Source organism: Penicillium lagena, assembly GCF_028827675.1.
Source record: "Penicillium lagena strain IBT 129212 chromosome Unknown utg000003l_segment0_segment0, whole genome shotgun sequence".
NCBI classification, from domain to species: domain Eukaryota; kingdom Fungi; phylum Ascomycota; class Eurotiomycetes; order Eurotiales; family Aspergillaceae; genus Penicillium; species Penicillium lagena.
Genome location: NW_026623224.1, coordinates 2,488,888 through 2,511,455, shown reverse-complemented (window position 1 = coordinate 2,511,455; position 22,568 = coordinate 2,488,888). Strand labels below are relative to the sequence as shown.

Here is a 22,568-nt window from a genome sequence, read left to right as displayed (position 1 = left end):
TAGATAATAATTGTGTCTATTTCGTTACTCGTGAAGTTCCTAATAATCATACACTACCCCTCCGGCAGACTGTACGGCTCGCCCACGCTATCCTGACTGCCCATCCAGAAATTCGGCAGTGGAACACTCTCCATCACGCTGGACGTCAGCAGCTGGCTCCGTGATAACACCCCCGGCCGCGAGCTCCCCCGATCTACAGCCTGCGATGATTCAACTTGCACCACGGGGTCGGGGGCCGGAGGCCGCTGGAAGGGGTGTTCGTGCAAGTCCGGGTCGTTCTCTTGGCCCCGAATGGGAGACGACTCGGGCACGATCTCAGTTGATGTTTTCCCTGGATCCTGGCTTTGCGTTTGCGTTTGCGTTTGAATCTGGTAGGGTGGCAGTGGTCCCGGGAGGTGTTCAGGAGATGATCGCGGCGGGCCAGCTCTCAGGTAGCGAGCACTGCCCTCATGAGAAAACAGCTCGGAGAGCTTTTGCGTATTCAGCGCTGGAATAGGTTCGTGAGGGAACTGGGTAGCTGGATGCAGCCTCTGATAGCAGACTGAGGCATCTGATGAGGGTTCGACCGTCGAACCGAAGTCGTGGTCCGTATTCGGCAGCATGGTCGGCAAAGGGTACTCCTGGGAGTCGTCCTGTTGAGGTGTTGAGCTTGTTTGCGTGGTAGCATCGTCCTTTGATGGCTCATTTGGTTCAGAAGGAATCTCAGCTTCAATTTTCAAGGAGTCCTCGTCGTTTTCAAAGTCGCCATAATCGGTCTCCGCATCCGTTTCATAAACCACGGTCCTCTCGCTTTTCGGGTGTTCAATTCGGCGTTCGTCGTCTCGGGGTGTGGATGGAGCAGTCGAATGGACCTTAAGAGATGTAGGGAGTTGTGGTGGAAGAGAGCTCGACACTTTGGGAAAGTCAAACGTCAAATTTCTGGCAAGTGAATCACTCTCTTCGTCCTGCAAGAACTGGGGTTCTGGAGATTCCTCCTTGATGGGCTCGGGAGGTTGCTGTATAGGGTTCAAAGTCTTTTGTTTTAGAGGAGAACGCGTAGCACTGCGAAATTGAGACGAGGTAATAATTGCGAGTCCAGGACTTTCTGGTGATTGTGAGGATGGAATCTCGAGTCTCCGAGACTTCTGCGGTGTAACCGGACCCGCAGATGCCGGCTTGTCATTGTGCACATCACTGACGCCTCTGTCATGGGTACCGCCTGATTCTGATATAGGCTCTCCTGTGGACAGGTCCACTTCCACATCATGAACCCTGCGATTGCGCTCTGGAGAAACCTGTCCAGGCCCACAGCGTTCAGTTTGTGCTTCGACAGGTGGGGGAGATTGTGCCCCCTGATTAACATTCCTTTGGGGGAATGGCTCTAAGTATCCCATGTTCACATCGTCATCGTCATCGTCGATTGTAATGTATCGCCGTACAAAGTCCATCTGCGTGAGGGTCTTGTCTCGTTTTGCGCCCGGCTTCTCCATGGATTTTCGACCACCCCGAGACTTTACACTTGCCCTCGGGGTTGCACTTTTTCGTACGCCGTTCCGACGTGCATCTCGGCTGTTGATTCCAGAACTTGGTCTGCGTTTGACACTTTGCTCATTGGCACTACGGGCTGGTCGAGCCGGCGGCGGGCGATAGTCGAGATCATCGTCTGAGCCATCGTCTACCGTAGAGGCCGCTGTATTTTGGGTATCATGTCGAGAAATGGGTTCGTTGACGTATGCGAGTTGATCATAATCCGGCTCAGGCTGCGTGACAAAGTCGATCTGGGTGAGGGTGGGCTGGGCCCGTGGATTTGACAACAAATTACGCTTGTGGGTTCTCGAGAGCACCGATGATGCCGGAGACCGGGCTCGCTTCGAGGTAGTGCTTTTCGAAGTCGTAGATATGGCGCCACTGTGAGAGGCGGGTCTGCTGGGTGTGCGAAATTGATGGCAAGCGGTCTCTGGTGGGCGTTCGGAACTCTGCTGTGGTATCATTGCAGCTGCCATGTGCAATCCGGAACGTACAGCGTCAACACATGCATTTGGCGACAGGCTGGAAGTGTTGACGGACGTTGCTCCGAGTCAAATGACGCTTAAGTGCTGATGCCTGAGGCTGACCGCGTCGACGCGCATCGGCAGAATCTGACCGCCCAAGAGATCTAGATCAATTAGGGCAGAACTATTCACGACATTCCCCATTCATAGTGAAAGGTGGAAATCGTAGGTTGTCCCAGGGTAGTTCTGTCTACCTGATTGCTGCAAGGTACTTTTTGGATGGCCATTCCAGACTTTATTGTCTAGTCAACATGATGGAGATACTAATTACACAAGCCACTCGGGAATGGCATCTTCATCCTCGGGATCCTCTGACATCAACGATCCCTTCTCGATCTCACTGTCGGAATCCTGGTCCATTGGCACGGGAGATTGACGTTGCGGCACTGGAGAAGCTGGCTTGGACACAAGTTCAACGCTGGCAGACTTTGAGCCTTCGTTTGATGAATCCACTGTGATGGGAGCCTTTTCAGACGACCCTTCAGGGTATCTAGGCTCGGCTGCTGCTGGGGTTGTGGGCAAATTGCCGAATATTATGCCGGGCCTCGAATTGCCACTGTCGTTGACACTATCATTTGGAACAACGACCAATTGATAGCGCGGTATGGGAGGGCGTCGTGTTCCCCAGTTCCGTTGGAGACCAGCAGGGAGGCTTGTCGTTGGCGTAGCAGATGCCGTAGTCGAGTCTTGGTCAACTGGCCCACCAGGGATGGATCCTCCTGGAAACTCATAGTTCTTGCTCGAAGCGAAAGCCGGACCGTTTTCGGTCTCGGGAATGGGCGAAACGGCACGCTGGGCCAGATTCTTTCCTCCCAAGAGCACCAAGGGCCGACTGTCGAGCTGCTGACCAGGTTCGGGGATAAATCCCCCACCCGCTTCGTCTGCTTCAACATCAATACTCATGTCTGACCGTGCATCATCATCACCTGCATAGGCTTTTACGCGTTCCGCAATTCGAAGTTTTGCTAGGAATAATCGCCAGAGACGAAGTGATTCTGCGGATCTGGCTTCGAACGCAGCATGCAGTCGTTCATCTTCAATGCTTCTCAGAACCTCGTTCAAAGCCTCCTGGTACTCAGTCGCAATGATAACACCTTGCAGAACAGCTGTCCCACGACGTCCTCTGAAATCAAACCCCGTCACCGCATCTGCATAGTCGACTCCAAGAATCCGGGCTGCTCGGGCGGCCTCCGGTCGCCTGATATGGACTGCACCAGGCGGAACCATACTTGGAACATAAATGTCGAGGTTTCCGTAGGCATTCTTGGGGATCTTTCCTTGGACAACTGGCGGCGGTTTGTATATCTCAGTCTGGAATCCGGCGTACAATGCCGTCTCTTCGGGCTCGGTATCATCCTCATCACTGAGAATCCCTACCTTGCTTCGACTGGCAGGAACACGCTTGAGAGGTTGCTCGCCCACTCTGATATCCCGTCCGAGGCGATACCACTTATCAGCACTGCGCACGATATGAACGTCAGATCGGCGATACACTGTATCCAAATGGTCACTGTTCGACGTTGGCTTGCTTAGGCCGACATGTCCAATAACGCGTTTTGGGTGAATGACTTCGTTGCGACGAAGATGTCTTTCAAGCGCATAGATTGGGTGATCTTTGAAATCTTGAATATTGCGTGGCATAGGTTCGGCAGCTGATTTGGATGTGAGTTCACTGATTTCGGCTTCATCTCGATCCAGCAAAAACGGCTTCTCGTAGGCATTCAGCGCTTTCTGCCACCATCTGTCTCCGTGCCGGGTAGATTCAACCCGAAGTTTGCGGGTTTTCGCATTGTAAGCCTTGGTGTATCGTTGAGTGACATCTACAACAGAAGCATCGTCATCAAAGGCAACCACGTAGCTCATAAAGTTATACGGATCACTGGCGGGAGGTTCGAATTTGACAGCCTTTGCGAGTGACTTGGTTACTATAGGATCGATCGGAAACCACTTTTGCACGGCTTCATTAAATGCTTCCACCCAGAACACAGGGTAGGAGGACTCTCGAAGATTCGGGCGAGGACCTGTGAATATTAGCTTTGCCAAAACTACACAGAGTAATCGGTGACAAACGCCACAAACCGGAGCGGGAAGATGACTGAAATGGTCGTGACGGAGTGAACTGGGGCTGGCCTATTCGGCGAGCTCGAGAAGGAGTGGGAGAATTGCTCGAGTGATTATGCTCATCCGTAGACGTTTCATGGTCGTCGGAAGATATCACGATGTACTTTCGATCTGTCTTGACAGGGGTCATATCCTTGACAGTGCCGGAGAACGGCAGGGGTTGGAGGGAGCAAACAAGTCTCGCCTCAACGCCTGCAGATCGTAGTAGGGCACAGAACAACTGAGCCCCGAAATCTCGAGAGCCCTGTAATGTCTTGGCCTGACTTACGTAGTCTGCTTTTGACAGAAAAACCTCAGCGTCGGACATGATTGATTCCTGTTCATTGTCAGGGGAGCTCTTCTGAAAAGAATACCGGGGAGAGAGATACCAATTTCTGCTTCAACTGATCTTGACTCTCGGCCCAGTGGGCACGCTTCAAACCCGGCTTTGTGACTCCAAACCTTCGACTAAAGATATCGCCAGCTTGATTCAGTCCATCCATGAATGTAGTAGACCTGAGGTACTGCGCTTTGTCTTCGCTTGGGTGTAACAAAATCTTCACATTCCTGGGAAGCATTTTGGAAAGAAATCCCTATACATGGGTTACAGACTGAAGATGAGGTCTGAGAGGATTATGTTGTACCTGTAATTCCCGGTCGTTGCACCAGAGATTGCGCAAATGGACATGGCCTAGCAGGCAAAGAATATGAACTTTGTGAATATCCAATCGAATTTTCCTTTCGGCTCCAGAGACTGGCTTTCGCCGCTGGATGGTCTTCTTTGGCTTATGAGAGCCTTGATCGAAAGTAATTTGGAGTGTATCCTCGCCGCCATGAGCTGCTGAGACTGTACTCGGCAAGCTGTCCGTATGTTGTGTGATGTCAACATCTTCCCATTCAACATCTGATTCATCCGCTGTAGAAGAGTCATAGATGGTCTGAATTGGTTGATCATCGTCTTCTGCCCGGATATGTTCTTGCTCAACAGGGATGGCATTTATGTCTCCAGCCTTACGTCTTTTGATCGGCCTATCCGAAGAAAACTGGGCAGGATCTCGCGTTTCCGCCTCCTGCAGCATCTCCTGGTAGACATCGGGGAGCTCTTCATCATCATCTCTGTCACGCTTTCGAGAAGAGCCACGGCCACGCGATGCCCTACTCCGACCGGGGCCGGCTGGGGTATGACGTGCCATGGCAGGCTGGATCTTTCAAGCGCATGAGGCAGTCTCACTCTGTTTGCTTTCAGGACAGAGCAGGTGCTACGCGTGGGGTGGGACGCGCGGGAAGCAGTTCTGCTGTTGGAGATCGTGTTGCAAATCCTTCAAGGTTACAACATTTGAATGAGAGTGGGTAGATCCAAAGAACTCAAAAAGATGTAAAACTGGATCCATGAATAAGAAGTAGAAACGTTGTGCAGAACAATGTTGACCTTGTCTGTCTCGGTGGGATGCGTCATCGGGACCGGATAATCGGTTGACCCGAGAATGTCAGCCTATATAACCCGATTAGGCACTGTGTTGTTCATGATCGCGGATGATGGCGTGCATTATAATTGGCATGTCTAGGATATTGAAACATGAAAGAATGAATAGTCCTAGTTTATACTAGCTGGTATCTGCACTCCTTGCTAGACACAAAATACCGCGTACATATTCACAGCATGGTTATATGTAACCAGTGAACCAAAGTTAATGCGCCCCTTTGAACCAGCAGAACAATACTTTAATACCGTGTAGTGCCGTTTTTCACGGAAATGTTTTCCCTATAGCTTTGCACTTTACTATCTCAGCTGGAAAGTCTCTACTTATGAATTCATGATTGCGTCACAAGAGATCACGAGAAACAAAGTTGCAATTACCTCTCCCTAGGAAATCGACTTAGAAGATAGATCACACCTTCGAAACTGATCGAGTACTAACATGGCCTTCTGTCGAGGAAGATTGTTTCTTTCTCCGGTAGGAGACGTGCCCATCCTCCCAACTCTTTCACTGCACCGGCCACAGATCTCTCGAGGACTTTCTCAAATAGCAACCCTAGAAGACATTCCAGTGGTTAGTTGTCCTTTCTTGAAGCAGATGTGACACATATTGATTTCTTCCAGGACAATGACAAGCCGTTCACTGTCCCTATATCAGAAAAGAGCTTCGAGACACACAATTTTGATCCGCCCCCATACTCCATCGAAACCACCAAGAATCAATTGAAGCAGCTGTATTATGACATGGCAAAGGTTCGGTAGGTAGTGAGAAATAATATAATCAAATACAACTAAACGGTTACAGGCGCATGGAACTGGCCGCCGACCAGTTGTACAAGGAGAAAAAAATCCGCGGATTTTGTCACCTGTCTACCGGACAAGAAGCTGTTTCAGTAGGTATAGAGCACGCCATCAGCAAAGAAGACCGAATTATCACAGCATATCGTGCCCACAGCTTTACTATGATGCGCGGGGGGACGATAAAGTCAATCATCGGAGAGCTGCTGGGCCGGCGCGATGGCATCGCACATGGCAAAGGCGGCTCGATGCACATGTACGCCAACAGCTTCTACGGAGGAAACGGCATTGTTGGTGCCAATGTGCCCTTGGGAGCTGGCATTGCATTTGCTCAGAAATACAACAACACGACCTATGTCACCATGAATTTATATGGCGACGGGGCGGCAAATCAGGGCCAAGTATATGAGGCGTTCAATATGGCGAAGCTGTGGAGCTTGCCTGTGATATTTTGCTGCGAAAGTAAGCTCATCTTGCCTATTCCCTTGTAACATGTGACAGGCTAATAAAGGCACGAATAGACAACAAATATGGAATGGGGACTTCCGCCGACAGAGCCTCCGCCACGACTGAGTACTACAAGCGCGGCCAATACATACCCGGTCTTCGGGTAGATGGAATGGACGTACTAGCTGTCTTGTCAGCAGTCAGACACGGCCGTGACTTTGTGAAAGCGGGCAATGGTCCCCTTCTATACGAATATGTCACATATCGATACGCTGGCCACTCTATGTCTGATCCAGGTGTGGCTTATCGGGGCCGCGAAGAGCTGAAGAGGGAACGGGGCAACGATCCAATTACCACACTGAAGAGGAAATTGGTTCACTGGGATATCATCACGGACGATGAGGCAAAGACCATTGACAGAGATGTACGGAAAATGGTCAGCCAGGAGGTCCAACAAGCTGAGCAAATGCCTGTCCTGGAGCCTTGTCGTGGTGTGTTGTTTGGGGACATCTATGTACCGGGCAGTGAGCCTCTGCAGAGGCGTGGAAGAGCGCTCGAAGAGAGTTGGTACTAGTCTCATAGACACCGACTATGCTTCTAATTGCAGTTTCAAACCGCCAATAAACAATATGAACGGTGGGCTAAATGCATTCGGCGTGTTTACATCAACCAACGTCACAATGGAATCATATTCACGTCAAATCTAAAAGTAGCAAGCCCCGAGATATGCTCTGCGCCTTCGCCCAAATTTTACAATTGCACATCAGTTAAGTGATCCTACCTCTAGATAAATATTAATATCATGAACATGGCCTGTACGAATCTGGCTCTGGCAACACCTTCCAGGTGTACAGCGGACTTCTCACTGATACCAGTGTGTCTATCCTATAAAACATGAAGAACTGACCACGAGTGCTGAGGGTTTTGGCAGATTGGATCCCAGAATGCATCATTTCCCCAACAAATCGCCGATATCCAGCGCTTGGTCCAGCAGTCCGGCCTGAAGTTTCAGATGCATGCCACAGGAACGACAATTGGTACATTTCCCCTTGAGACTTAACACATCTAAAGACCGACATCTAAAGATTCATGCACAGATGGTCCTTGGGACCAGGTAGTTCAGTTAATTGGATTCGAACACACCTTCATCCATCAGCAAGGGATCGCCAGGGTCCAGACAGACATTCGGATTCAAACCAGGTATGAGGGCACCATTTACGACCACACCCTGAGCTGTATCTTTCTGCCTGATTCCTGATGGCTTTAACAGGACTGATAAAGTTCAACCAATGGAGGGCAATGTCGCCTCGGTCGAGAGGATTCTGTCTGCCGCTTAAGCCTGTTGATTTGGCCTGACACGAGTGCCTCGGGTACACCCATCCGGGCGCATCGCGGAGCGGGGGCATTAATTACACCGTGGCTGGCTGAGGTGGTGCCTTGCGCAGGTATTGATATTAGCCATGCTTGAAAAGAGAAAAAGATAACTTGAAGAGCAAGAATGACAAATAACTGGGGATTTAATACCGCCGCCATTTTCTTAGCCCCGACGCTACCCGTCTTAGGAAAACAATGTTGAATTCCAGCCCCTCCTAGCTGCTCTCGTAACAGGTCAATATCATTGGTAGCTATAGATTAGCGATGTTCGAGATGCAGTACTTCGATCTACAGGGCTTGCAGTTGACAGTCTCCGCCCATACAACTCTTCTTCCGATTGGGTCTGATAAACAGCCCGCAGGTGTCTCTGCCCGCGAGGGGTTAATATCTTACTCAGGCGAAATTCCAAATACATACTTTTCCTGTCCTTGCGCATACTCGCCAGCTGTTTGACTTCTACTAAAAGGTTCAGCGGGTGGGCCTCCGTAGACGATCATGATGATCAAACAACACCCCGCATTCACTTACGCAAACCGCAATGACAAATTATTTGAACACCTTCCTGAAAGCTAGATTATTGGGCCGTTGGTGATGCATTTCAAGTCATTTCTAGCGGTTTTCAGATACGAATTCTGTTTGGTTGTTGGTCCAAACATACTCCAGTCTGGAGGTACAAAGGGTCGTTGGTGGAGAATCAGGATTTGTCAATGCCAGCAAAGTCGAACTTTCATCTGCAAGACGGGTTGCCTGGCCGCTTCCCTGGAGGGTTTCGGCGAATAGATGTAGACCAGCTTGGTATTAGTTAGGGAGCGAAAATGTGGAAATCCGAAATTGGCCGAGCCCAACACGATGATCCTGGAAAGGCGCTCATTGAGTTGTTGCGAATAGGACAATTGAAAGAGAAGAGTAACTAAAGACATATCGTTGGGTTAAGCAGATATTGCATAACCTACATACTTCGGTCCAATGCCTCTTGAAAAGGGTGATACATGCGGCTGTCGCATCGACCACTTTGCTGTACATCATGATAGTCTCTCAGCCTCCTCAGCACGAGTCCTGCAGGGAATACCGGATCGTCGAGACCCTGACGGTCGGTGTAACATGCCTCGGCATTGTTAAATCCATTCGGAGTAGGGAGGGGTTGGGATTCTCCATATGCAATTCTAAAATGACTTGCTTCTCGACCGTCGCCTGCAGATGAGCCAATTTCGGTTTGGCCCGGTTTCACTATCCCAAATCTTTCCGAGTCTATGGTCGGAGACGATACAGTAGTGCCTGGAACCCATGCCTTTCTAGGACACGCTCCGCTAGCTTGCCTGGCCAGACTGTCCTTGTTCCGTGTCATGCAATTTTGAAGCGGCTTGCCTATGCTCCGGTTCGGGACAAATTTGTTCTGCATAGACGGACCATTCTCTGCGCTCTTCATACAATTCTGGGAGCACCCCAAGTATGGGTTTTGGCTCTCGCGCCGGCGTTCCCGACACTTTGGGACCCGACACTTTCCCAGCAGCCGGGTCGACCCAATTATTCTGACTCGTCCGATTGTCAATAGAATTCACGGGGATGTTATTTTTGGCGTCATTGTCTATAAGGATGTCTGCCATCATCATTATTATTATAATCTTGTTATTATTATCATGTTTTCTATTTCAATTTTCTGCGTAGTCCTCGAGTACCTAATGTCGGGGTACACCGAGTGTATGCGTGTGAAAGAGCCGAAAGGGAAGAAAAAGCCGCGGAAGTGCAACGCGACATGTGGGACATGCTTCTGCTCACTACCAATCGTGAAGCGCCCCGTCGATCCGTTCGGGACAGTGCTTGGCCAGCTCGGATCGACGGTTGCAATAATTACGTGCACGAGACAGAGGACACAGGGGCTTGTTCAGGATAGAGTGGAGCCCCGAGGGTTTTGGCTAGCGCGAGGGGAATCATCATTATTCATTCGTTTTATTATTTTTCTGGATCGTGGACTTGGTTGCGCATACGCAGTACGGACATAAGTACAAGTCGGTCCTATGTTTTTAGGTTCCATAGATATTCTACGATCTTGGCTCCTGATTGCACCGATTGCTTTCCGGGATTAGGCTGGTTTTGACTTTGGGGGGATTGCACAGTATCATACTACCCTAAACCGCAAACCGTTCGCAGGGGCGTCGCGCCACAGGTCGGATTCCGGTGCCACGCTATTTCTGACCGATCACTCATTTGACGCGGGCTAGGCCTGGAAATGGCAGGAGTCTTGTCCCTTCTGCCTTCCGGAACCTATGCCTTCGAAGTGTAGCCTGTCTCAGCGTGGGCGACAGTCCCTGGGGCGAGATTTCTTGGGAACGCTGTTATGTACTGCCCATTTACCAAAATTTCCTTGGCGCCTGGAGACTAGAAGGTCTAGGGTATTTTGTATTATTATGTACGTATTTGCTCTTGAGTGTGAGTGGAATCCTGACAGCTCCGCCCACGACTTTGGCTATCTCTGCGGGGCCGATGGCTCCAACTCAAGTAGTCGATCAGCCAGCACCTGCTAATTATCGCTTCGTCTTGTGCACTCGACAAAATCTAGCATTATTACAGCCGGAAGTTGCGCCGAAAGCTCCAGAGTAACTGGAAGGTTAGGGTTGCTTCCCTCTCCGGGATGACCCTGTTTCTCACCGGACCAGTCTAGTCAAGAATAAAACAAGCAAGTCCCAGCAGAAAGGATGAAGCGGCCCGCCGCCCGGTCGGGAATTCCCATCAGGATGGGTCCGACAGTCCATTGTAGATCATCATTGTGGGCGAGGACTCTCTGAAAAGGGGTGCGCGTGCATGACGGCATGGCGCGTTTGGGAGGCAGTGTCAACAGGATTGGATCCAGGTCCATTTATTATTTCGGGGCAAAAAAGGAGGGTTCGCCCAGCTGTTCGGGCGCTCCGCAACAATACTCCCGGCGCCCTGGAACGCCCAGTCGGATTTATGGATAAAATAAATCAATCATGAACGTTGTTGGACGCACTGTCCGACTATGATCGTAGGCGAAAACGGAAAAAAAAAAAACAGGGCAGGGTTTGTTCGTTCAATACTTTTTTTTGTACAGTAATTCTGTATTTCTCTCCGGCTCCGCTCTGAAGACACCAAGACCCCGTGCCTTCACCTTGCCCCTCCTTCCAAGCGAAGCCAGAAAAAATAATAACTAATATTCACCCAGCAAGGTCAGATCCCCCTTTGATCGACCCGCACATTGAAATTTGGATCATTGTGTCCGCCCGAACCGCTCTCATAGACTGGCTTCAACCTTGTACCCCCCATCCATGCACGTACTGGGGACTCCACCCCGACCACCACCACAGACACCCCTCGGGTTATAGGTTTATGAAATAGGACACCCGGTCGTCGATCTCTCTTCTTGGGTAGTCGTCCGGATCGCCTTCCCGTCCTGCCAAATTATAACTTAACCCAAGCTGTCGGGCTCGACGGACGAACTGCAGCAGAGGTTTTCATTCCGCCACCACCTCATCCCTGCTATCTTTAATTTTGACTCGATTTAAGTAAGGCATGATCGCTCGGAGTGGGCCGTGAAATGGGGTATTATTGTCAGATGCTCTGGTCCTCTCCATGAAGTAAGTAATCTTCTCTGGGCCTTTTCCTGGGGCCCAAAACATCCCCCATTGCTAGGATGCAGGTTCTAACCTATTTCACAGTTCACGTCTATCCGATAATCATCTTTTGCTACAAGATCCGCGTCCGTTGACTGTCGCATTGCGCCCTCCTTGAAGTTGGCCCGCTGGGTGCAACTCGAGACCGTCAAAATGGTTTCAAGACCTCCAGTAAGCACTTTCTTCTACTCTTGTCCCGCATGCCTTCTGTAGCGAATCTGGTGTTTCATCTCTATATCCTGTGTTTTCGATATCCCCCATAATTGTACCACTCAGATATGCTAATATAGTGAGATGCAGGACCCTGACCGTGACTGGTAATGCTGCTCCAACGGCGATGAAGAACAGCCATGACTGACTGGGCGCCAATAGTGACACGCAGTCACTGACTGACAGTGTGACGGACTACCCTATTGAAAACGGAAGACGGTATCACAAGTACCATGAAGGGGGTACGTTTTGCGTTCTTTTGGTCTGCTGACTAGTGTGTCTAACTCGAAATGTAGCCTATCTCTACCCCAACGACGAGCAAGAGCTGGATCGTCTAGACATGCAGCATCACATGTTTAAAATGGTACAAAATGGCAACCTATTTCATGTCCCGCTTGACAATCCGAAGCACATTCTCGACATTGGCACTGGCTCTGGAATATGGCCAATCGAGATGGGTATGTTACTATTACCCACCCACCCAAAAAGTATTACAAATATATTCACAATTTTTGTCTCTGCAGCGGCTTTGTTCCCAAAAGCCGAAATTACAGGAACAGACCTCTCGCCGGTGCAGCCAACAGAAGTGCCCGAGAACGTCCATTTTCTCATTGACGATGCCACCGAAGAAGAGTGGCTTTGGGACCAAAACCACTTCGACTTCATTCATACTTCTCACATGACAGGCGCAATGCCCTCATTCAAGAAACTTCTTCGACAATCCTACAAATACCTCAAGCCTGGGGCTTACATCGAATGCCAGGAGATGGACCCCAAGCCAAAATGCGACGACGATACTATGCCTCCCGAAAACCCTGACGGCTACAGCGCCTTTGCTCTACATGATTGGTTCGATCTTAACATGCGCTCAAGCCAGGATGCCGATCCGCCTCGGCAGTTCCGAATAGCACACCGGATCGAGAAGTGGATGAAAGAAACAGGATTTGTGGATGTCCAGCAGCGTGTCTACAAAGTGCCCACCAATCCCTGGCACAACGATGACCATATGAAACGGATAGGGTCCTGGAGCGAGAGTAATTGGCTCGAGGCCCTTTCGGGATGGTCATACAAACCATTTATTGCACTGGGCTGGTCGAAACCGGAAATCGAAGTCTTCCTTGTCGATGTGAGGAAGAGTATCCAGAACCGCAGTGTGCACGCCTATATGGACTACTATGTGGTCACAGGCCGAAAGCCCCTTTCAAACGAAACGCCTCCTCCAGCGTCCTCATCACGCTGACCTTACCCACCGTTCGATATCGCTGAGATGATTTGCATGAGAAACACCATTGACGAAGGACCATGACTTTGCATGCATTGCATAGGCGCGGGGGATTGCATTTCCATTCGCCTTTCTTTTATATACCTTGACCAGCATAACTTACTTCTATTGACTACTATTATTTTCTCATTGATTATTGGTCTTGTTTACTTCCGTATAGTCCCCACGGTCAGGGTGCTTATATAATCTTGATTAGTCACCGCCAAGGCCGACTGACCCTGAAGCTTCGGCTTTCGCCAACCACCGCTGCGACATTTGCAACCCTCAATTGGCTCACGTATGCCAACATTATCCTCATGTCATTTGGTAGACATGCCTACCGGCATGCGCTAAAGCCACCGCCCGCTCAGATTCTCGACCACCTGTGGATCAGTGATGATTTGCTCGCCGCGACCTTCCGTCGCTTCGCCAATGGTCAGCGACGACATGGCAGTTACGTTCCCGGGCCTCTTGAGGCACGAAGGCGCCTTGCGAAGCGGCGGAACACTGTTCTCGCGAGCATGGGCGGAGGATCATCGGATGATCTTGCGTGTCTGTTTGGGCGCAATGGGAGGGAACATATGAAGTGGACGGACCGTCCCTGGCAGAGAGCGCATTTGAAACCTCAAGGTAGGTGCGACCCAGAAGATGAAATTTTCTTGATCTAACAGGCCCAGAAAACCTCGACGATTACTCACTAGGCATTCCCGAGGCTCCTTTCCCTTTTTACGGCCAGAATCCAAACACGCGTGAATCCCATTCGCCAGAGCATCAGTTGTCCAATTCCTTTGATGCTGGCACAGCCACGCGCAGTGAGCTCCTGGATCAATTTCTGGGAAAAGATAAGTGGGGGATTGAGGATGCCAGGGATTTTGTCCGTCGAGTGCAAATTGATCTCCAGCGGGAGCCACGGTATAGCCGACAGATATTCGAGAAGTTGCGCCAGCGTTCCGACATAACAGAGGCCATTGCATTTCTGCAGGACCCGTTCTTGAACACTTGCGGCTCTGGGAATTTTCTTGCAGCCATGGAGCCCTTCACTCGAACGAAAACGAAACGTTCTATGCAGACTGCATTTTTTGGCGCGATTAACCGTGCCCTGGAGCTGGGATTAATTCCGGCTGATGAACTCTGTCTCATCATTAAGACTCTACCGAAAACTATCATCGAGGGGAATAACAGGCTGGGAGACTGGTATCCCAAGACGCTTCGAAAACACTACCGGGCAATGTGGACAGCAATCGGACGATGTAACGTTCTTGGGTATCGTGACCTGGACACGAAAGTTGTGGATGCTTGGCTAGGACAACTCCTCAAGACGCGCACTTTTTACTTTGCCGAGGAAATCATCATTGCTACACATAATCCCGATTCAGATAGTCGCTGGGCCTCAACCTTGATCAAAAGCTGGCTGGAGGTCATGGGGCCGCTCGATACAGATACGGGACTACGATATCCTAGCAAACTGCTCACCCAATTGGACACAGACTCCGCAGCCACTTGTCTCATTCAAGTGACCGAGTCCTTTGTGTCGTCCAAGGACAAGACTCACAGATATCGACTGCTCGAGCGGTGGAGGGATTGCTTGTTGAATGTGCCCAACGTTTCGAACATTGCGAGTTCACATGTCTGGCTGGATCTTCCCGATGCCTATACCGAAGGGCTCGGAGAGAACCTGGCTTCCAGCACATCCAATCTACCGGCACAGCATCAGATCATTGTGCGCCTTTGGGTTTTACGGACATTATGCCAATCTGTTGGGGCCATGTATAATCAAAGCGCCCGAATCACAGACATGCCAATCATGCTGCTGTTCAACCTCTACGAGACCACAACAACCCAAAGTGATGGGTCTTTCCTCTCGGACTTGATGCGCGGAATTCTCGATGTAGAGCTTCCTTACAATAGCCTCCTATTGCTGGCTGTCGATCTCAAGCTGGGAAAGCTGGTTAACAAAGCCAATCGCAAAACTCTCGAACTGCTGGAAACCTCTCAGATCTCTTTGAACGATGTCTGGAATAACCAGATAGCTTACAACGGGGTCCGAAACATTTTCTACGGCGCATTTGAACAAATGGTCCGCCACATAGATCTCACCAATTCGTCATCCATGGAAGAGTGCCTGCGTCTGGCCCGAGCAGGAGACTCGGAGAGCGTCTGGATCCTCACCCGGCTCCTCGACATGCATACCCCGTTGAAAATGTCCCTCCACAAGGCTTGGCTACACATCGTCGATCCGGGAGAAAAAGCTCTCGTGCGCTACCATCCAGGGCCCCGCTCCAGCCATTACCCCGATCCGCGCGCTGCAGTGGACTTCATCCACCAACTGGCTATTGCGGTTTCCTGCTCAGAGCAGCTGAATCCATCGCGCTCGTTCCATCTCATCCGCTGGCTGTACGCTTACTTGCGCAAGTGTGGTGCACCAGTGTATCCGTCGTTTGTGCGGGCTATGTATCATGCTGGCGTGGTACGATATCGTCGAGAAGGACGGTCCGTTGTGCCTACGCAGTATGAGTACATCATGAAAGCCATCTCGAAGTTTGAATGGCCTGATTCTCTTGGGCAACCAAATACGCCTTCTCCAATCGGACTTGAGTGTCCTGCTTCTATTAACGCGATTCTCGCCGACAAGAGCAGGAAGGCTGCTCGCAAGGCCGCGAAACCAGGTACTATGTCCGACCGGCAATGGTGGCGCGCGCTTAATAAATGGGAAAGGCAGCGTAGTATATAGAGAGATACCCAAATTACATTTTTTCATGATCAAATCAATCTTGTCTTGATTTCGTGTTTCTAGGTGTAACGTCGATGATACTTGAAGCCCCAGCACAAACTCCACGAACAGGCCAACCACGGCCGCACTGGTTATCATCGTACAATATAGCAGTGAAATAGATCAACCCAGAAGCGTATTAAGACAACCGAATCCGACGCAGCCTAAGAATCCACCTCCATCTTCTCCCCAGTCGCCAGCTCGTCACTGCCCGACAAGTTTTCGATGGTGACATAATTCTTCATATCCTCCTTGCTGATGATCTTCTGGTTCAGCCACGCGGTGGTGCCCTTGGGGAAGCGGTAGTTGCGCTCCTTGAGGCCGCGCTCATTGGGCTTCATGTAGTTGCGCAGCAGCTCGGTGGGCTTATCCTTCGAGATGACACACACATCGACATTGCTACCGGAACCCAGGTCGTTGAAGATACCCGCCTTGATGGCCTCGGAGCAGAGCGCGATCGCCCCCTCGCGGTCCAGGTTGGGCCGCCACATCGACTCGAACACCGACATCGCCGCCAGTGAACCAGAGCCCATGGTCACGTACGGCAGCTTGTCTGTCGAGCCGTGCGCGTGCACAGTGAACAGCCCGACGCCCGTCGGGTCCACGCCAGCAACCACCAGGTACGCCCCGATGTGACCCTGGTACCGGAACAGGTGCTGCTTGAGCATCGTCATGCAGGTGATGACGCGCGGATCGCGGCCCGTCGATAGGGAGTGCAGTTCGACATTGGAGCTGATGAGGGCGGTGGTGAATTCGGTGTCGGCGGCTGTACCGGCGCCAGCACACCAGATCTTCGGCGAGATGTAGTGTAGTTTCTCGCAGTTCTGCCATCGGATCCATGTCAGCTTCGAACCAGAAACACGCCTCCCCAAAAGCACGTGCTGTCCATACCTTGTCTGCTACTATAGGACCGCTGGTAGCTCTGGTATCTGCGGCAATCTGTCCATCCCCCGTACTGGTCAGCGCTGGACGGCCACACAGCCTGGCAATCATCGAAAACATACCACAACGCCATTATCGTAAATACAGCCAACAATTGTTGTACCGGTGCTGGTAGCTTTGGGGAGGGGGACGCCCCTGGCGTGAAGGGCCGCGTTGCGGTTGTAATTGGAGAAGTCGAAACCCGGCATCCTGGCGGCGCAGGTGTGCACGATCTGTGTGGGGATGAAACGGGAATGCAGATGGTGCTGAGGCAAGAGACGGACCAGCACGAAGTAGACGCGAAGGGGGAGGTGGAAGGGATGAGGAAGGCAGCTGGTGATGGGAGTGAGAGAGAGGCAGTCGAGCTGTTTGGAGTGACGAAGCTCCCGCAGCCTAACTTCGTTGCGGCCTAAGCTGTCAGGCGCTAAGGCAGCCAAAGCTCTCTTGTGGTGTTTTTGCCGTCCGTTTGTTATTTTCCAGTCCAACAACCTCCATCCCTCTTCGCGGTGGTGCTCTTTCTTCCACCGGGATTCCAGTCCATCATCGATCTCGACCGCATCCTGTTTTCTTTGTCACGCTCTTTTTCTTCCTCAACAGTCGCCGCGCCTGGGACTTTGCGCGTACTCTGCACCTCGTTAGCGGAGTCCGTAGGCACCCCGAGTATCCTTCTCTCTTACGCCGTCAAGCTCCTCATCCCTCAATGCTTCCAAGACCAGCGCACCATTAGGCGACTCATCCCGAACTCGACCAGCTCACAATGTCTTTCGGCTTTGGGGCATCCGTCCCCGCTGCTGGAAGCGCGTCAGCGGAGCTTGGGCCGGAGCTTTCAGATGTCTTCACAGATGTATGCCACCCCGCCAAATTTCACTGATCCTGGACAGTTCGTCTCTAACATTTATCACAGGAGGTTGGTTTCAAAGGTGTCTCTGGCGACGCAAATATTCGATTCCTCCCCACCCCCTGGCCCGACAACGCACTCCCGTCTCCAACATCCTCCCTTTTAGCTGTCGCGCAGACAAAGGGAGTGGTTGTCGGCGCTGGCCCCGACACCCTTGTTGTCGCGAGCACAAATGCTCTGAGGGAATCTATTGTGGCACCTACTGGGGCGGACAAGATCAAAACCAAGCCCTTCCAACCACAGGCGACGATTCCCCTTCCTGCCCGGCCGACACATGTGGCCTTCACATCGGGCGACGACGCGTTGGTACTCGCCACAGAGAACGGCTCTCAGATATCTGTTTTCCAAACAACCAGCCTTATGCAAGGAAATGGACAGCCGGCTTTTTCGATCCAGACAAATGGCGTGTCTCTGCGCGCTGTCGCGCCGAATCCTGATCCTAATTCGACCTTTGTCGGACTGGTCACTGCCAATGGCGAGCTACTCATGGCTGACCTGAAGGCTGGAAATCTCGTTTCGGGGCCAAATGGACCTGTTCTCAAGACTGGTGTCAGCAGCGTTTCCTGGAGCAATAAAGGGAAGCAGCTTGTGGCCGGGTTGGCGGATGGAACCGGATACCAGATGACCCCAGATGGAACGAAGAAGGATGAGATCCCACGGCCATCGGATTTGGAAGGTGAATGTCATAGTAAGTCCCTTCCGCTCTTGCTTAACTGCTCAAAAACGGGTGCTCATACCTCCACACAGTCTCATCCATCGCCTGGCTTGAAAATGATATCTTCTTCGTGGTGTATACCCCAAATTCTCTCGAGGATGATATGGGGCAGAATCCACCATCTTCCTATTACATTATCACGAGGCGCAAACAGGCGCCATTCCTGATCCAAAAATTGCCCGAAATCTGCTCGACTCTTGGTTTCGCCATGAAGCGCACTCCCGCCTACCAGTTCATTGTGCGGTTGAGAGACTACAAGCCTCATTTAAAGGATGCATTGATTATTTCGTCAACTGCGTCTGCCGATGTTGGTCTCATCACTCGGTCCGACCAGCCTCTGGCACATGATGACGCCGCCAAAAAGGCCGTCGGTCAATTTACCACCACCGACTTCAATGACGACACTAAACGAGCATCTATACCACTGAGAGACTCCAGCGACGACACATCGGTCATTGGTTTCTCGGCTGATCTCTCGAGCACTGAGAGTGTAATCGAACCTATTGCTGGTGAAGAGATACAGGAGAGTTCGACGCCTCTGCCCAATCTGCTTCTTCTCAATAACGACGGTATCCTTTCCTCTTGGTGGTTTATCTACAATGAGTCCATTCGTCAGAAAATTCCATATTCCGGCCAAGCCCCAGCGAACCCAGCACAGTCACAACCCCAGCAACCCGCCCCAACGCCGGCGCCAGCGCAGCAGCCTTCCTTTGGCCAGCCGTCATTCGGCAACCCCTCACCATTTGGCGGATCGACGTTTGGAAAACCATCCGGTGGAGCCACTTTCGGTAGTCCATCCGGCATGGGCGCCTCCACTATGGGCGCCACAGCGTTCGGAAAGCCATCTGCTGCTGCTTCATTCGGAAGCCCTTCGCAATTAGGCGGAGGCGCAGCCCCAGCTTTTGGAAAGCCGTCTGCCCCTGGTCCCTCGTTCGGAGCCCCCTCTCAACCTGGACCTGCTTTTGGTGCTCCTAGTACTCCCGGACAAACTGCGCCGCAGTTTGGAAGGTCTGGGTTTGGGACAATGGGTTCAAGCTCAACATTCGGGCAGCCGAGCACCCCCGGAAAGAGCCTTCTGGGAACCGGTGGTGCCGCTAGTGGAGGCGGCTTCAGTTCATTCTCGACTGGAGGTGGATTTGGTGGATTTGCTGCGGCAAAGCCCGGAGATTCGCCGTTCGCGAAAACCGGCGAAAGTGCTTTCGCCAAAGGTTCAGAGTCGCCATTTGGTGCTTCCACTCAGAACAACACCGCTTTTGCTGCTCCCTCAAAACCCACCGAAGTGAAAAATCCATTCGGCCCTACGCCCGGTGGTTTTACCCTAGGATCTACCTTCAAGGGCGATGGGACGGCCGCCAATGATGGCCCCAAGCCCGACAAGCCTTCAGGAGGTGCATTCTCCTTTGGTGGTTCGTTCGATGAAATGATCTCATCACCGAGCAAGGCCAGTCCTCCGGCTGAATCTATGGACGATATGGAAGATGCGGGTGAATCACCGCTGGCGCAGCCTGCGAAGACTGAGACACCTTCCATCTTCGGCGCAGCGAGTAAACCTGCTTCCCAGACTACCCCGTCCATCTTCGGCGCGCAGACGCAATCCAACAAAACAACGACCGAGGTCGAGATTGGCAAATCAAGCTTCTCAATGTTTGGCAATAATGTGACTCCGAACCAAGTGACTAGCCCTTTATCGGAGCCCTCAGATAAGACTGCCACGCCGATGAAAGAGCAGCTTCCAGCTACACCTCCATTCTCAGCTCTCGAGGCACCACTACCACCTGATCCTACAAGCAGAGCCTCCTATGCCCCCGGAGACACGTCGGCCTCTTCGAACGTATCGAAGAGCTCAGTAGAAGATGCACCTCTTCCTCCAGATTTCATTGGCCGAAAGAAGTCGGAGCCCAAGGTGGAGGATGATGCACCGCTTCCCCCGGATTTTATTTCCAAGAAAAAACCTACTTCGCCACGTGAGGATGCACCTCTTCCTCCTGATTTCTTGACCAAACCGAAGAAAGCAGAGACCGAAGCTGTTCCTGAGGATGCACCATTGCCCCCGGACCCCGTCGCTTCAAAGGCCAGATCCAAATCTCCGGAGAAGGCAATCCCCATTCCTGATGGTTCGGATGCGGACTCGGAGCAAGAGCCGGACGAATCTGAATTCTCCGATAGCGGCGAAGAAATTGAGAATGAGGAGAGCCCTACAGAGGAAACCGACTCGAAGGCGCTGTCGGCCCAAAGCTCATTCGGTGCTCCGTCCGTGAAGAGCGCTACCAGTGGTCTCTTTAGCGGCGTTTCGAAGCCCGCACAGGACGAAAAGGAACAACAAAAACCACGACAGCTCTTTGGCGAAATTCCCAAGCAGCCCCTTCTTCCACCTCCTGGACCTGTCGCTCATGTGGGGCGTGAACCTGAACGATCACCCAGTCCTACCCGAGTCAGTTCGCAGAAGAGTGTCTTGTTCTCGAAGCCAGAGACACGCAAAGATATAGGAAGCGCTTTGTCTGCTCGCAAGGCTTCGTTGACTCAACTTGCGGGTCGTGATAGGCAGCTCCGAAAGCCCAGCGACATCGCTCGTGAGGAACAGGACCGTGCAAATGCTGCTGCCCGGCAGAGAGAGGAAGAAGAGGAACTTGTTCTTTCGGATGACGATGAAGATGAGCGTCTACGTGCTGATCTGGCCCGTCCTGCGGAGCCTGTTTCGACGCTTGACCCATTCCTACCTCACCAGAACTACATGGGTGAGACAGCCAAACCCGGCATTGCGGGCCAAATCGAACGACTGTACCGAGACATCAATTCCATGGTCGATACTTTGGGAATCAACGCTCGTTCGATGGAGTCATACCTCCTGTTCCAGCAACCTGCGCAAACAACCGATGCTGCCAAATTGGTGGATATCCTGCAAGGTGACCAGCCTGCTGATGTTTTGGACCAGAAGCTGTTCTTGAATGACATCGCCAGTCTTGATGAAGTAGTGGTTGCTCTAGCCCGTTCCCTCAGCGAACAGCGCGTGCAGGGTGTCGAAGACAAGCTGGAACAATGCCGGGACCTTCTGGCTAAGGAGATCGTGGTGCTGCGCGGGCAGTGTGCTAGCATTCGCAAGACTCTCGACGCCCACACCGATACTGGGGCTATACTCGCGGCGCCTCTTTCTGCAGAACAAGCTACTCTTCAGCACGACCTGCGGACCGCGTTTACAGGGATCCAGGCCCAGATGGCCGATCTGGAGCAGGGTGTGTCGCTTCTGCGTGCAAAGATCGCCGACATTCCACGTCCGGAAGGCGCCGATGGTGACTCTAAGAAGATGAAGCGGCCCACCGTCGAAGCCGTCACGTCTACGATTGCGACTATGATGAGCATGGCTGAAAACAAGAGCAGCGACATTGACGTTTTGGAAGCCCAGATGCGCAAGCTCGGTGTAGACATTGCCAGCGTCCCCGGGAGCCGCGAGGAGTCTCCCTTCACCACTCCCCGCAAGAATGCCGGCCGATTCCCAACGACGCCAGGCTCTCGCGGGTCTTTGGACGGCAGTGCCTACCACACTCCGGAATCTGCATCGCGCGGAGCCAACTTCCGCGCCAGCATCAACGGGTCCGCGAAGGCGAGTCGTCTGCGCAGTGTGGAGGGGGCCATGGTGCCCGTTCTTGCAGAAGAGGAGAGTGCCCGGTGGAAGGCCAAGAATCAGCGCCGCCACCAGCTGGTTGAACATCTGAAGAAGGCAATTGATAGCAAGAAGACGAAAGTGCGAGGTGTGGACGACCTATAGGGGTGGTGGTGGTGGTGGTGGTGTCTTTAGAGGCTTGTGTGTTCATGCATTTGGTTTCTTGGGGTGTTTTGTTATTCTTAATCAGGCGTGTTGTGTTGTATGAACCGGAAGGCGAAGCGAACCAGTCTGGGAGCATGTACATAAAATTACTTTCTGCTAATTGACTCTTGACTCTTCA

The 22,568-nt window shown here is 51.9% G+C and overlaps 7 protein-coding genes across 7 annotated transcripts; 3 read left to right on the top strand and 4 right to left on the bottom strand.

Moving 5' to 3' along the window:
• Positions 1-53: 53 nt before the first annotated feature.
• On the bottom strand, positions 54-1,982 carry N7510_006196 (uncharacterized protein; the record flags this gene model as incomplete). Its single annotated transcript, XM_056978122.1, has 1 exon — positions 54-1,982. The coding sequence occupies one exon, from the start codon at positions 1,980-1,982 to the stop codon at positions 54-56; it is 1,929 nt and encodes a 642-aa protein (XP_056834154.1).
• A 315-nt stretch (positions 1,983-2,297) lies between these two features.
• Positions 2,298-5,323, bottom strand: N7510_006195 (uncharacterized protein; the record flags this gene model as incomplete). The annotated part of the gene is made up of 4 exons (XM_056978121.1): positions 2,298-4,051; positions 4,110-4,467; positions 4,520-4,723; positions 4,775-5,323. 4 exons carry the CDS (start codon positions 5,321-5,323, stop codon positions 2,298-2,300), a joined length of 2,865 nt encoding a protein of 954 aa, XP_056834153.1.
• A 726-nt stretch (positions 5,324-6,049) lies between these two features.
• On the top strand, positions 6,050-7,426 carry N7510_006194 (putative pyruvate dehydrogenase E1 component alpha subunit; the record flags this gene model as incomplete). Its single annotated transcript, XM_056978120.1, has 4 exons — positions 6,050-6,181; positions 6,232-6,365; positions 6,413-6,867; positions 6,927-7,426. 4 exons carry the CDS (start codon positions 6,050-6,052, stop codon positions 7,424-7,426), a joined length of 1,221 nt encoding a protein of 406 aa, XP_056834152.1.
• A 1,749-nt stretch (positions 7,427-9,175) lies between these two features.
• N7510_006193 (uncharacterized protein) lies at positions 9,176-10,346 on the bottom strand (the record flags this gene model as incomplete). Its single annotated transcript, XM_056978119.1, has 3 exons — positions 9,176-9,686; positions 9,903-10,103; positions 10,291-10,346. 3 exons carry the CDS (start codon positions 10,344-10,346, stop codon positions 9,176-9,178), a joined length of 768 nt encoding a protein of 255 aa, XP_056834151.1.
• Positions 10,347-12,146: 1,800 nt separating this feature from the next.
• Positions 12,147-15,988, top strand: N7510_006192 (class I SAM-dependent methyltransferase; the record flags this gene model as incomplete). Its single annotated transcript, XM_056978118.1, has 6 exons — positions 12,147-12,169; positions 12,225-12,304; positions 12,359-12,520; positions 12,587-13,286; positions 13,505-13,953; positions 14,001-15,988. Coding segments are annotated over 6 exons (3,402 nt in total), but the record flags the coding sequence as incomplete, so codon positions are not given.
• A 269-nt stretch (positions 15,989-16,257) lies between these two features.
• pup1 (proteasome core particle subunit beta 2) lies at positions 16,258-17,223 on the bottom strand (the record flags this gene model as incomplete). The annotated part of the gene is made up of 2 exons (XM_056978117.1): positions 16,258-16,917; positions 17,098-17,223. The coding sequence occupies 2 exons, from the start codon at positions 17,221-17,223 to the stop codon at positions 16,258-16,260; spliced, it is 786 nt and encodes a 261-aa protein (XP_056834149.1).
• Positions 17,224-17,771: 548 nt separating this feature from the next.
• On the top strand, positions 17,772-22,390 carry N7510_006190 (FG-nucleoporin NUP159; the record flags this gene model as incomplete). Its single annotated transcript, XM_056978116.1, has 3 exons — positions 17,772-17,858; positions 17,919-18,600; positions 18,660-22,390. 3 exons carry the CDS (start codon positions 17,772-17,774, stop codon positions 22,388-22,390), a joined length of 4,500 nt encoding a protein of 1,499 aa, XP_056834148.1.
• Between the last annotated feature and the right edge of the window lie 178 nt (positions 22,391-22,568).